The sequence below is a fragment of the Suricata suricatta genome, chromosome 8, assembly GCF_006229205.1.
Source record: "Suricata suricatta isolate VVHF042 chromosome 8, meerkat_22Aug2017_6uvM2_HiC, whole genome shotgun sequence".
In the NCBI taxonomy this organism is placed as follows: Eukaryota; Metazoa; Chordata; class Mammalia; order Carnivora; family Herpestidae; genus Suricata; species Suricata suricatta.
The window spans coordinates 6,690,050-6,703,991 of NC_043707.1; the positions used below are offsets into that span (position 1 = coordinate 6,690,050).

The 13,942-nt window shown below is 59.1% G+C and overlaps 1 protein-coding gene and 1 long non-coding RNA gene across 2 annotated transcripts; one reads left to right on the top strand and one right to left on the bottom strand.

Annotated features, from left to right (window-relative positions):
* Positions 1 to 1,702: 1,702 nt before the first annotated feature.
* TMEM114 (transmembrane protein 114) lies at positions 1,703 to 13,864 on the bottom strand. The gene is made up of 3 exons (XM_029949891.1): positions 13,789 to 13,864; positions 5,753 to 5,890; positions 1,703 to 4,658 (listed from the first exon to the last, which is right to left on the bottom strand). Exons 2-3 carry the CDS (start codon positions 5,886 to 5,888, stop codon positions 4,426 to 4,428), a joined length of 369 nt encoding a protein of 122 aa, XP_029805751.1. The 5' UTR covers positions 5,889 to 5,890; positions 13,789 to 13,864; the 3' UTR covers positions 1,703 to 4,425.
* LOC115300241 lies at positions 10,525 to 11,361 on the top strand. The gene is made up of 4 exons (XR_003912563.1): positions 10,525 to 10,609; positions 10,733 to 10,764; positions 10,915 to 11,074; positions 11,171 to 11,361. It is a non-coding gene; the product is annotated as an uncharacterized LOC115300241 (long non-coding RNA).
* Positions 13,865 to 13,942: the final 78 nt, after the last annotated feature.

A 13,942-nucleotide genomic window follows, 5' to 3' on the forward strand; every position in this document is an offset into this window, starting at 1 on the left:
AGCGTCTGCCACCCAAGAGGGTCCGCCCACCTCTCTGACCCCACCCTCTCCCGTTCCCAAGGGTCTTCCACCCCCTACGCCCCTATGTTTTTGGTTCCTCGCTGTCTAACTTCTGTTTTTCCTGCCCCTCCTTTCTCTGCGCGGGTCTCTCTCCTGACTGTCTCTGCGTCAGCTCAGTCCTCCTCCACTGCCCTCCCCCCACCTCTCTCTGTCTCTGTCTCTGTCTCTGTCACTGTGTTTATGCAGCCCTCCAGGTGTTTGTGCCCGAGTGTGCATGTGCTCCTGTGTGCACCTGCGCGTGCGTGTGTGTGCGTGCTCCTGTGTGCACCTGTGGGTGTGTGAGTGAGCGCATGCTCCTGTGTGCGCGTGCGTGTGTGTGTACTCCTGTGTGCACCTGCGTGTGCATGTGAGTGTGCATGTGCTCCTGTGTGCACCTGTGCGCGCGTGAGTGTGTGCGTGCTCCTGTGTGCGCATGCATGAGTGTGCGCGTGCTCCTGTGTGCGCGTGCGTGTGTGTGTGTGTGTGTACTCCTATATGCACCTGCGTGTGCATGTGAGTGAGTGCGTGTGTGTTTCCGTCTCTCACGCCTCCACCCCCCCACAGGCTCCCCATGCTCCAGAGGGGGCCTAACTCATCCATATTTGACGAAGCACAGGCTGTTGTCACAACCAGGCCGAGAGGACGAGTCTCCAACCTTCACGGGGACCTAATGGCAGTGACCCGCAGGTGGGGGGTCACGTGCTGGGGAAATGCCAAGCGGAAACTCACTTGGGCAGAAGCAGAGCCTCGGATCGCTCCCCTTTCTCCTGTCCGTGAAATGCAGGCGCTGACTCGAGGACAGGGGTTAGAGGCCCGATGTCAGAGGGACGGGGGGTGGCGCTGGGGTGGCGTCTCGGTCCTCAACCTGTCACCACACGGTCCCCCAGGCAGTGCCCCTCTGCTCCCGAGGCTCCCCATCTGCGGAATGCAGCTCACGGGCTGTGCTCCCAGCTTCCGGGCTCCACAGTGTCAGAAGTCTGAGGCCCAAGAGTTAGAAACGGGGTCTCCTGGGGCCCTGGATGGTGCCGATGTGAAGGTGGGGCTGAGAACCGCAGTCTTAGGGGCCATGCATCCCCCGACCTAGAAAGGTCTCTGCCCTCAAAACAGGATCCGGATGGAACGGGATAGGCCAGGACAGGACAGGACAGAATGGACTCACAAAGCCCGCTCACCATCGGCGCCTCCTCTCCATGGACCACGGGCGCTGCCCGGCCACCTCCTCCCCCTCCCCTTCATCTCCTCTCCCTGCGAACCTCCTGCCCCTAATCACCTCCGACACCCTTCCTCCACGCTCCTTCTTCTTCCCTTCACACACAGGAGCTTGTTCCCACCCCAGGGCCTTTGCACTTGCTGTCACCTGCCCGGTCACTGTTTCCCCACGTGGCAGCTTCCTCACTTAGGACTCAGCACAATGCCACCTCTTCCAGACAGCCCTTTCTGACTGTCCTTCCTAGAGGAGCGTCTCTCTTGGCCACCCCCTAGCCCAGGACTCTGTTTTATTTCCTTCATAACTCTAATACTACCTGAATTTCTCATGTGAATGGCTGGTTCGTGTGTGTGTCGTCCATTTCCATGTAAGCTGGTGAGGACAGGGATCTTGCCATTCACCTGCACTCACATGTCCCCAGCGTCCGAGACCCCACAAACAATTCTTGACACTTCATAGGAGTTTGGCAAATATTTACTAATGAGTGAGTTTCTTTCCAACTACGTTGTTCGTTCCTCAGTGCACACGTGCTTCCTGTTGTGACGACTCGTGTCTGTGCCCGGAGCGGGTTTCTCAGGCTCCGTACTCCTGGCACGTGGGACTAACTAATTCTCCGCCGTGGGGGCTGCCCCGTGCACCAAGGGATGCTGAGTGCCAGGGGCACCACCGGGTGCCAGGGGCACTCATCCCCAGCTGTGACAGCCGGAGATGTCTGTGGCCATTGCCAGTGTCCCAGGCGGGCAGGAGACGGTGAATCGCCCCGGGGGAGGGCCCCTGCCCTGCTGTGTCAGGCGCCCAGAGGGCCGAAGAGTCCTGGACCGACTTGAGAAGCAGGTCCCTCCCCTGACGCACTTCCACAACGTCACCAGCAGGTGGCAGCAAAGACCGCTTTCTCACTAGCATGGTTGCCCTCCCTTTGCGAAACCTTTCCTTTTGTCCCTGTGCTTACGTAACTGATCTTGCGACTTGGTTTGTTCCCGCGGGGCCCTGTGAGCAGTCCGCTCAGTGTGCACTTTTCCAACCAGGAGGGGAGGCGGCGGCAGTCCCTGAACCCACCAGCAGACAGCAGTCATCCTGGAATCAGGCAGATCTAATTTCCATCCTTTTCTCTGTGCCCTCGGGCCAGTTAACTTAGCCTGTGCCTCAGTTTCCTCTTCTGTACCCAGCCTCGCTTGTCTCCATAGTCCTCACCACCGACCACCTGTTTTGCACGCCTCCCTCCTCGATGCAGCAGCTCAGAGGGAGAGGGCTTGCTCTAGTGGGTCACCGCCCCCAGGTCCTAGCATGCAGTGGCTTCCAGTGTGTGTTGAGTGACTGATCGACAGCATGTAGAACAGTGCAGGTGCATAAGGACTCAGTGAGTGTCAGCTGTGATGATGCTTGTGCCGCGGTGAGGACGGGGAGGTCATCAGGAAGTGACGTCCCACAAGGATGGTGTCGTGAGGACAGTGACATCACGATGTTGACAATGGGATTGTCATCTTAGGACCCCCATCCATCAGCACTTACCTAGGGATTTTCTCAATCTTACAGGAACACATTGAAAACGCCAGCTGTACACTGGAATCATCCAGAGAGTTCTCAGCCAGGCGGGTCCAACGCCCAGGAAGGTGACAGTCACCCCTGTCACTTCACGGATCCTCCAGATTCGTGTCACACAGAGTGTGCAGAGTGCGGTCCTGGGCCAGCAGTGCCCGCACCCCCGGGAGCTGCTAGGGCCTCCTGACCGACTCCCTGAGCCCCTCGGGGCGGGGGCCCTCCGGAGTCCCGCACCCTCGCTGTCAGCAAAGCCGGTCCAGGGGACTCAGGGATGCGACACTGCGGGCGCCCCCGTTCCCGTGGGCCGGAATACCCGGATGAGAGGAGGGACGGAACTTTCTGGGGGCGGGGGGAGGGATGCGAGGACCACCTGAAGGTCGCCCCATCAGTGAACCCCACGGGAACCTTTCACTTCCCATCTCAGACCCACCCCCACCTGGTCCCCTGAGAACGCCCGCCTCGCCCCCGACTGGAGTTCGCCTGCAAGGAGCGGGTCCTTCCAGAACCCTCGATGCGGGCAGGGCCGAGCAGCCGCACCCGCACCCAGACCCACTGAGGCCCCGCAGCCAGAGCTGCGAGGGTGTCACCGGGTCCCAGCCCAGGAGGCCCTCACACCGGGGAGGAGACCGTGGGGGTGGGGCGGGGGGACGCTTTGCGACACCCCCCCCCCCCCCCCGCTGGAGAAGTGCAGCACCGCCCGGTGGGGCCCTTGCTCCAGCCTTAAACTCCAGTGAGGGCCCGCCGGCGCTGGATCGCAGCGTGTGTGGACCTGCCAGTGTGGACGTGCAGGCCGGGAAGCAGGCTCGGTCAACACTCCCACGCGGAAGCCGCCTCTGCCACCGGCACCGGGACTGCAGACGGAGCTGGGCCAGCAGTCCGGGTTGTGACTGTGTCTTTGAGGCTACTCCTCCCTGCTGAGCGGGAGCCTGCGGCTCCGTCTTCCCTCCGCGCGCGGGTCTGCGGACTCCTCCTTCCTGTGAACCCGCCGCCCGTGAGCCCGTCGATGGGCCTCCCCGTGACAGCGATGGGGTGATACGCAAGGGGACCAGCGCCCTGGCCACCGGACGGTCTGGGACGATGCTTCTGCCTCAACGACTGAAAGCAGACCCGGTCTCTGAGGATCCCTGCCCGCGTGGCCCCGGGGTTCAGACGCGGCGAGCGAGCCCCTCCGGAGGTCGGGAGGACGTCTGCATCGCGTGGCCGGGGCGGAGCCCAGGTCCCGGCTCTCGCACGACACCCCCTCCCGCCCCGGCCCAGGTCGGTGGGGCCCCAGGCCCGGCCCGCCGCGCACAGCGGGCCCACTGCCAGCGCGCTGTGCGCCTCGGCGCAGCTCTCCTAGCCTCTCTGATCCCCAAGTCCTTAGCGAAGAGGGGCAGCCGATCCGGTGGGGGGAGGACGGAAACAAAGCGAGAGGAGGTGGTGACGGGGCTGGTTGGTCACTCAGGCGACCCGGGCTCCGCCTTCCCTCACGGACACACACAGGCAGGACACACGGACACCACGCCAGGAGGTACAGACAGCACGGAGATGACGGCGGGCTCCGGAGCTCGGTCCACAGGGGCCCTCGGACGGAGGCAGCGGCGGCTGCGGCCCCTCCCCCCGACGGGTCCCTGGGCCCCCGGGCCAGGCCCCCCCGGGGCTCAGAGGGCCTGGTCCTGCCTCCGCCTCAGGCTGAGCACGCGGGCCGCCGCCACGAAGGCCGCCCCGGTGAGCAGCTCGGTGACGAAGCTGACCCAGCCCAGGGCCAGGGACCAGCCGAAGCGGATGTCCACCTGCTGCAGGAGCGCCTCCTCCCCCAGGAGGCACACGGCCTCCCGGAAGGCGGCCGCCGAGTACGCGATGTAGGTGCCGATGCCTGCCAGCGTCACCAGGGCTGCGGAGGGCCAAGGAGAGCGGTCACCCCGGCTCTGCTCCTGCCCCTTGTCCCGTCCGCCCCTCCTCCCCTCCTCCCTGCCCCTCCTCTCCCTCCTGCCCTCCTCCCCTCCTGCCCCCCTTCCTCCCCCTCTCTTCCCTTCCCTTCTCTTTCCCTCCCGCCACCAAACACTCCTATCCATCTCCTATCCATGCCCACATCTCAGCTGGTGTCGATTCCAGCGCCTCCCCAAGCACATCAAACCTCCCACTGCTGCCCAGCACCGCGTAGCCCTCCGTCACTGCCCGGGTCAGGGGTGCGATTCTGCTTTTGTGAGCTCACGTGGCTCAGGTCGGTCTCCCCCAGCGGGGTGTGCGTGCCGGGGCCTGGTCTGGACCCCTAGCTCCCAGAGCGGGGCTGGCACGCGGTGGGTCTCCCTGGACAGTGAGCCTGAGCAGTGCCGTCCAGACCCAGACCTGCGGGCCGCAGGGGCTCCTGGGACCTGAGCCCGTTCCAGGGAGCCCCCCACAGACCCAGGGATGTTGGGCATCCGCCCCACCTCGAGTGCTCCGCAGCCTGGTCCGAGCCCCCCACCCCCACCCCCTGCAGTGCAGCGCGGGTTAGCCTTCCGGCCGCTGCAGAAAGTGTGACCGGCAGGCCATTTGGAGATTAGTCGCCGAGGACCCGGCTATGGGCAGCGTTAATAACAGCAGTGGTGATCCGAGCACATCTGAGCTCACAGTTTCACCTGCAGACATTCTTTCTGGGTCTTTTCCTCCATGGCCCCCATGCGCATGCATCACCTCTCTTCTTATCTTTTGTTTTCTCTTGTTTTTGAGGAGGGAGGCCTCACACTATCAGCCTTGTGCTGGATCCCATCTTTGAAAGCCTTTGGTTTGCCAAACTACAAGGGGCACGGAGCCCAAGGGGCTCCTTCTGTGGAACCTAGAAAGCAGGTCCTCAGGGCCCCCCCCCCCACTTCGCTCTTGGGACCACAGACCCTGGGACCCTGGGCCAGAAGCCATGATATCCGAGATGGGGAAACCAAGCCCCAGAGGCGATGGGATGCCCCCTCCTCCGCGGAAGCCCACACTCCACATGGGCTGGGCACCTACCTCCAAACAGGAAGAGGGTCCCCGTGAGCAGGAGGAGGATGGAGACGCGGAGCAGGAAGCTCAGAAACCCCGTCATGGCCCCGAAAACCATCAGGATCAGGCTGAGCGGCAGCAGAATCACAAAGGTCCCATGCATGGCTGAGAAGAGAGGAGGACAGCGGGCAGAGGACGGTTACGATCCTGCAGTCAATCAGCAAACACCGAGCGCCACCTACAGCCCAGCCCGCAGGCGCTGGCAGCAAAAATTAAGAGTATTGTGACCACCCTGGTAAGACCCCACTCTGTTGCATGGCTGAGTAATAGTCCCCCGTATAAATGAAATAAGTCAGAGAAGGACACATAGCAACTGATTTCACTGATGTGCAGAATCTAAAGGACAAAACAAGTGAGGGAGAAAACAAAAAACAGATACTGTCCTGCCCGGAACAAACCAGACGCCACCGGAAAGGGCGGGGGGATGAGTGACAAAAAGGGAATTAAGAGGGACACACTTCTGGGCATAAGATAAACGAGTCACTGCACGGAGACTACAGTCAGTGACCCTGCGGTCGCGTTGCATGGAGACAGGTGTGGCTGCACCTGTGTGTCACATACAGATTGCCGAGTCCCTATGTCCCCTTGGAACTAATACGTTTACAGTTTGATTTATTTTGACTAATATTTGTTTTAAGTTTGTTTATTTTGAGGGGTGGGCGGAGAGAGAGGGAGAGTGAGAGCGAGAATCCCAAGCAGGCTCCACGCCTCCAGTGCGGAGCCCAACGCGGGGCTTGAACCCGAGAACCATGAGATCATGAGCTGAGCCGAAGTCCGGACGCTCCCCCGACCGAGCCACCCAGGCGCCGGAGCAAGCGCCCGTCCTCACGCCCCCTGCCAGGCCGGCAGCGCCGTGTTCGTTCGCTCAGTCACCCGGCGAGTTTACTGAGCACATACTCAGCACGGCGGGTTCCGTGGCAAATACGGCTCCTAGTATTTGTAGGCCGGCCTCCTAGCAAGTAGGGTCACACAGAGACTGGATCAGTGACTGACAGAGTTGAGAGACAGTGACAGATGGCTGGGGAGGGCCGTGAGCACAGCACAGAGGACAAGGGGCGGAGACTGAGTCACGTGGCTCCACGCCAAGGGCTTCCAGGGACCCATTCTCCCTCGGAGCCTCCCGAGGAGCAGCGCTGTGCTGGCCCCTGCATCTGGGACTTCGGACCTCCAGGACCGGGCAAGGACACTTTCTGGGGTGTGAGACCCCCCAGCCTGCCCGAGAACACGAGGACGAAGAGAAGACCATCCAAGTGTGTGTTGAAGGTAAAAGGTGACAGCACCGAGGGTGTGACAAGAGGTCAACACAGGTCCGAGATCTGGGGCCGGAGCTGCCAGCGGCACAGGTGGGACAGTGCGGGAGGAGGCACTGGGTGCAGGGCTCGGGCAGCTGAGCTGGCGCCAGACCCGAGCAGGCGGCAGACAGAGGCAGACGCTGCCCAGAGCGGAGCGGGGGCATGGGGGGCGGGGGGCCGGGTCACAGAGGGTGCAGAGGTGGGTTCACGGCAGGGACCTAACAGGTTCCAGGGTGTCTTCCAGGACCCGAGCTCCCCAGCCTCCCTCCTGTGCTCTCTGCCTGTCCTGCTCCCACTCCGGGGATGCCCAGCCCACTGGGTTCCGGACCTTTCTCCCCAGCTCCTGCCCGGCTCCCTCCACGATGACCCATCACTGAATGGGACGCACTGGCTCTGAGTTTCTTGATGAGAACAGTGATGGGCGAGGTGGGGAGGGGGATGTGCAGGGGAGAAGTGGCGAGGCCAGGGAAAGAACACTCATAAAAGCCAGCCACTCCTCTCCTCTGTCCGCATATTCCCAGTGGATGGTGAGTCAGAGGCACAGTACATTACAAGGCATGATTAGAACTTACATTATAAAGCCAGAAACTAGAAAAAAAATGAGTCACATGAAAGTCAAGACTGGTGGTGCGATGGGCATCTCAGGATCCCAAGATCTAATCATCTGCCACCATTTTGGCTCTGAGCTTCCCAGCAGCCAAAGTGAAAAGGAAAACAGTTGCAAAGTTCTTTCTTGCGGGTCATTCATCTACCAGATACTTACTGACCACTTACCATGAGCTGAGCTCTAAGCCTCCTTCCGTACTGTTGGCAGCAAGGGAACCATGAAAATAAGTGCTTCACACTCACTCGCCAGAGCAAGCACGAAGGCATTCGTTACACCCATGTCCCCAGTCCGCTCTGTGCCCCCTCGGCTCCCCACGGCCACGCTCTCCCGGCACCTGTTACTTAATGCCCACGGCCTCTCACTCACCCTTCCCCGTCCCCACTTAAGCTGTGAGTTCCTCACACAAGTGCGTCACATAGGGTTGTATCCCTGATGGCTTCTCGAGAGACGGTGAGTGCCCAACCGCTTGTGGACTGAATTAATTAATTAAGAACTACACGGTGTTTTGATAAGGCAAGAAAATAGGACAGTTTCTAAGAAATAGAAAAAGAAACCAAGAAGCTGAGAGCTGACCTCGCAGTGGTTAAAACTATGAACTTTACAGGCGGAGAAGGACAGAAACCGTGTTGTCACTCCTGGGTCTACCAGGAGAAACCTGACAGGGGTCATGGAGGGGGGGCCCGGGGAGTTGGGGAGAGGGAGGGAGGCAAAGCTTGAGAGACCTTTGAATGCTGAGCACAAACTGAGGGCTGAGGAGGGAGGGGGAAGGGGACGGGGGGGGCGGTGATCACAGAGAGGGGCACTTACAGGAAGAGCACTGGGTGTTATATGGAAACCAACTTGGCAATAAACTATTTAAAAATGAATAAATAAACAAAAGAAACCTGGGGGGGGGGGAATTATGGACTTTAGAGCCAGATACTCTGCACGTGAGTCCAGGCTCTGCCTCCGGGCCCACGGGCATGTCCCTAAACTCCCCGTCTGTGACAGGGAGGCTAGAGCTTGTGGCTCACAGCATCCCGGTAAGAACCGCGCACGGAAAGACGATGAGGCAGCCCAGGAAAGCGTAAAAGGTGCGGTACCGCGTCCTGTAGCATAAGCACTAGATAGACCGTGACCTTGACAGTTAGAACAATGATGCAGATGGTCATCGCGTCCGACACCCGCTGTGACCAGCTCACTTTGTCTTCACCCTTCAAAATGCCACCAACCTCGAGAGTCAAGGAAACAAGACCGATCTCCCTCCCTCCCTCCTTCCTTCCTTTTTTTTTTATAAATATTTTTAGGGGCGCCTGGGTGGCTCAGTCAGTTAAGCGTTTGGCTTCGGCTCAGGCCATCATCTTGTGGTTCTTGGGTTCTAGCCCTGCATCAGGCTCTGTGCTGACAGCTCAGGGCCTGGAGCCTGCTTCGGATTCTTTGTCTCCCTCTCTCTTCCCCTCCCCTGCTCACACTCTGTCTCTCTCTTTCTCTCAAAAATAAATTTAAAAAAACAATTTAAAAAATTAAAAAATATTTTTAATATTTATTTTTGAGAGACAGAGAGGCAGAGCGTGAGCAGGGGAGGGGCAGAAAGAGAGGGAGACACAGAATCCCAAGCAGGCTCCAGGCTCTGAGCTGTCAGCACAGAGTCCAATGCAGGTCGCGAACTCACAAACCATGAGATCATGACCTGACCTGAAGTTGGATGCTCAACCACTGAGCCACCCAGGCGCCCCCTTCCTTCCTTTCTTGAGGAAAAGTCTTGGGCCGGAGCCTGGTAGATCTGTGCCCCTGAGTGGCACTGCCTCCAGACGATGGCTGGGAAGTGAAATCATTTCTCATTTAGAAATTAATGAGGTTTCCCAGAGCAAGTCAGCCGGCGGCACCGCGGGAGAGCTTCCCCAGACTCGCTGCAAGCGGACTTGACATACACGTTCAATTAAATGTCTGGGTAGGAACGGGCTTCCCGAGGGACAGATCTGAAATCTCCTGCTGAAGTTTGACTTAGCTTCTTGTGGGATGTGTGTGTCTGTGAGGGCGGGTGTGTCCTAGTCTTGGTTATTGCCAGAGCCAGAGGCGTGCCGTGTGAACGCTGATTCTGAGTTCTGTTCTTCTTAGAAAGGTATCCACTTCCGGAGCGCCTGGGTGGCTCAGTTGGTTGAGCATCCGATTTTGGCTCAGGTCGTGAACTCGTGGTTGGTGGGTTTGAGCCCTATGTCGGGCTCTGTGCTGAGAGCTCAGAGCCTGGAGGCTGCTTCAGATTCTGTCTCTGTTTTTCTCCGCCCCTTCCCCTGCTCAGGCTCTGTCTCGCTCTCAACAATTAATAAACATTAAAGTTTTTTTAATAAATGAAGAAGAAGAAGAGGCAGCGTAGGATGGGGGACTCTGAACCCAGGAAGCAGGCAAGGAGCTTCCCGTCTGGACTCCGATGGCCTCCGGCTTGGCACACTCACGTGACCTGGGAATGACGTCTCACTCTCAAAAGGTAGCAACTGCCTGGATCCAAATCCCAGACCTACCCCTTACTGTGCAAACTTTGATAACTTACCTAACCTCTCTGTGCTTCAGTTTCCTCCTTTGAGAAGTGGGGGTGATAATAAAAGTTCCTGCCTCCGGGGACTGTCGTGAAGGTTACGGGGGGGGGGGTGATAGACGCACAGCGGCTGGCACACAGCGACAGTCCTGCCTCTCACAGTCCTGTGACCACTCCACTGAAAGGCGACCCTGTTTCAGTCCCTTCGTCACACCTACTACTATTTGAAACAAGGTTACCTTTATTGATTCCTTGGTCCCTGTGTTGATTACCTGCCTCTGGCATGTGGCTCGGAGCTCTGTGCGAGACGCACCTGTCTCGGAATGTTTGAGCCCCGCATCCAGCCCAGGGTGAGGCGTGAACCACGGATGCACTACGAAAATAAGCCTCCGGTGATTCGCTCCATTTTACAGGTGAGAAGCCTGAGGCTCAGGGAGACAACGTGACTTAGAACAGGGGACATTCACTGAGCTCCTACTGTGCATGGTGTCATTTATGCTGCTTTGCTTATGTGGTTTCCTTCCATCCCAAGGCAGCCAGTTTCGGAAGCCAGAGACCTGATAGACTGGTAAGACGTGGGGCCCCGATGTAGGACGTGACTGGCCCCGCCTCCTATCTCAGCCCAGCCAATCAGCACATCCCGTCCCCTCGGCCACAATGATTGGCTCACACCTGAGCTTGTGATCCGATCTGGCCCAATGAGGAGTCTCTTGGGAAGTTTCTGCAGACTTCCGGGAAGCAGTGCGCCTCCTTGCGCTTGGGCTGTCGAGACTGGAGAGGACCTACTGAACACGGGACCGAAGAGAGGCAAAGCCCAGAGAGGAGAAGGAGGACACGGAGCTGAGCTCTCTGGATCCCAGCGCCCTTGAACTTTTCAGGTACGCAGATGCCTTGCGTTTCACCCAAACACTCCCGCCCGGGGCAGCTCTCCTGCGTGGTTCCAGACGCGGGCTCTTTTCTCCACGCGTGCGCAGTGGGATCGCCCCCCCCCCCCCCACGACCGCCGAGAACAATTCAGGCCCTGGCCAAGCAGCCAAACCCGTGTCATCCCCGGAGCTGATCTGGAAGCCAGAACCCCCATTCAAGGTGGGTCTCCACTGGGCGCCGGAGGGTGTGCCTGCTTGGGTTTTCTGGAAGGAGAAAGAGTCCTTCCCCAGACGCCGCCCCCGGGGTTTGCGGAGCAGGCAGACTCGGAGCACGTGGTTCCTTTGACGGGCGACCGGCCTCCTCTGTGACCTCAGGGCAGGCCCTCGAAGGAAGGGAACATCTTCCATAACAGAAGAGCTGGCCAAGATTCAGAATTCTTCCTGGGGATCAGGGAGTCTGAGAAGAGGCTGTTTCCGGAGGAGGTGCGCAGCGAGCGCGCGGTCCCCGGGGCGGCCGGCACTCCGGCTTGGACCAGATGGCGCTGTGACAGCAGCTCCTGCTCGAGGCGGACTGACGGAGCGCAGGCACCCGGGGCTCTGCAAACGCACCCCCACTTCCATCCTCACCGTAAAGGCCGCCTGCCCCCGCGGCCGGGAAGCTGGGGCTTAGCCCCGGGTCTCAGAGTGAACAGATGAACAGACTCTGGATGTGACTTGTGCCTGAGTCTCAAAATCCCGGGGCTCACGGGGCTGTTGGGTTACTGCGTGTGACTAAGAAGCCCGACGGCTGCCGACTATAGTCGGCCAATTTACCCAGCGGTGTGACAGGCAGTCAACGCCCGCACTCAGCCCAGCAGAGGGTCAGCACCCCACAGACAGAGCCCCATGGAAAAGAGTCTGGAAGGAATAGTGAAGACGAGTGTTGATTGAGCAGCCCTTCCGTGCATCACAGAGACCCCTGCAGCAGCCGGGCACTGGGGGAGGCCCCAGGGAAGGCCAGCTTTTTCAGCCACCGAGTTTGTGGGATTCTGACCACACCCCCTCATGGTTCTGACATCTGTTTGATAGATGTGGAAACTGAGGCTCAGAGAGGTTAAGACACCTGTCCAGGGAGCACAGACCTGGTGAAGGTCTGGGCTGGCATTTGGCGCCCATCTCCCTCAAGTCAAGGCCGGAAATCCTGATTGTTCTTGAAACAATGCTCTGAGAACAGCGAACAGTGATTCTGCTCTGCCAGGGGCTGAGGACAGGGGCCCCTCCCCTCCCCAGGGGACGTCCCCTTCACCCCAGGGGAAACGGATTCTCTCACCTCATGAGAGCCGACCCGACCGCCAAGGTTTTAGGGATTCGGGGAGCCAGCTGACATCATGTTGATAGCTTGAAAGCGGCCACAGTGGGGATATTTACACCACGGAGATCGGCAGAGGCCTCACATCAGATCAGGAGACTCTCTCGTCCCCAGAGAGACGGTCGTTCACCCTTTCCCAGCACATCACGGGACGTCAGAGAAAGGCTGTTTCCCTCACGTCTTCATTAATTTAGTTGCACTCATTCTCCTACCTGCTCAGCAAATCTTCGCTTTGACCCCACTCTGCGCCAGGTTCTGTGCTACATATCGGGCATAGAGCCGTGGCAAGATCGACGTAGTCCCTGCCCTCATGGAACTCATGGTCTAATGAGGGAGGCAGACTTTAACTCAAACAAATGTCCCGAAACCTGTGCTAGGAGTAGAAACTGACCGAGTCAAGGCGACAGCATGGGGGCCGGGAGACTTCAGGCAGAGGAAACGGCACATGCAAAGTCCCAGTGGCAGGAGGAAATTTAGCACGTTGTAGCCCCAGAAGAAAGAGCAAAGGGGTGAAGGGAATTGGAGAGGCATCCGGGCAGCCATGTTAGCAACTTGACCTTCATCCCCAAGCCTCCACAAGCCTGCCCCAAACTACCCACATTTCTCAAGGTCTGTGGAGCTCAGCCCTCATTTGCTCACCAGATTCTTTCTGTAGTACCTCTCTGAGCCTCAGTCTCTTCCCTGGAAGAATGAAGATAATAATGGATGATAATAATGATACTAACTCCGTGGGGTAGCAGTGCACATTACGTAAAAACATGGATGGGAAGCACTTAGCTCCATGTCTGGTCCACCGTGAGACTCCTTATGTTCATCTCCCGGACAGCAGGTTGGGGGGAGGGCCTGCTCTCTGCCTCCTGGTCGCCTTTCTTGAATCATTGCACAAATATTTACGCTCCTGCGAAGTGCTTGTTCTCAGCACTGAGGACACAAGGCTGACACCGGATGTGCCTTCAGATCTATGGGCTCAGATCTCTCTTTTCGCCATTCAGCTCCCTGAGCTGGTTTCCTGTCTCCCAACCCCCTCCCCGCCTCCCTCGGCTGCTTGGCATTCTGAAATGTGACTGCTTATTTCCACCTCTGTCTGGGCACTAGTCTGGGAGCTCCTGGAGGGCAGGGCCTGGGTCTTAATCGTCAGCATGATGCCTGGCACATAGAAAGCCTGGGATCCACGTTTGTCGAATGAATCCTAAACCACACACACAATGTAACCTGTGGAGCAGGAGAGGCCCCACCCCTGCCCCACTGCACTCCTGCCTCCGCCCCGGGCGCCCCCTCCGCAGTGCCCTGGCCCCGCTCTGTCGAGGAGAGCTCCAAGGCTGGTGTCCAGACGCGGGGAGCCCCCCCATGCCCTCCCCACCCCCGTCCCCGGACTCACTGAGAAGTTGTCGGCTTGAGTCGCTGATGGTCACGTTTTCCTGCCAGAAAGGGTTTATCAGCGGCACACACGGGCTCTGGACTAGACGGGGGGCAGCAGGGTGAGCAGGTGCGGCCCGGAGCCGGGACCCCAGCCAGCGGCCGCACCCCCGCGC

Bases quoted from the DNA above. Each gene is read 5' to 3' on its own strand.
- TMEM114 (XM_029949891.1), bottom strand. From the start codon at position 5,888: ATGCATGGGACCTTTGTGATTCTGCTGCCGCTCAGCCTGATCCTGATG. The intron at 4,659-5,752 runs GTAGGTGCCCAG...GGCCCTCCGCAG, and splicing joins GACCCTCTTCCTGTTTGGAG to CCCTGGTGACGCTGGCAGGC.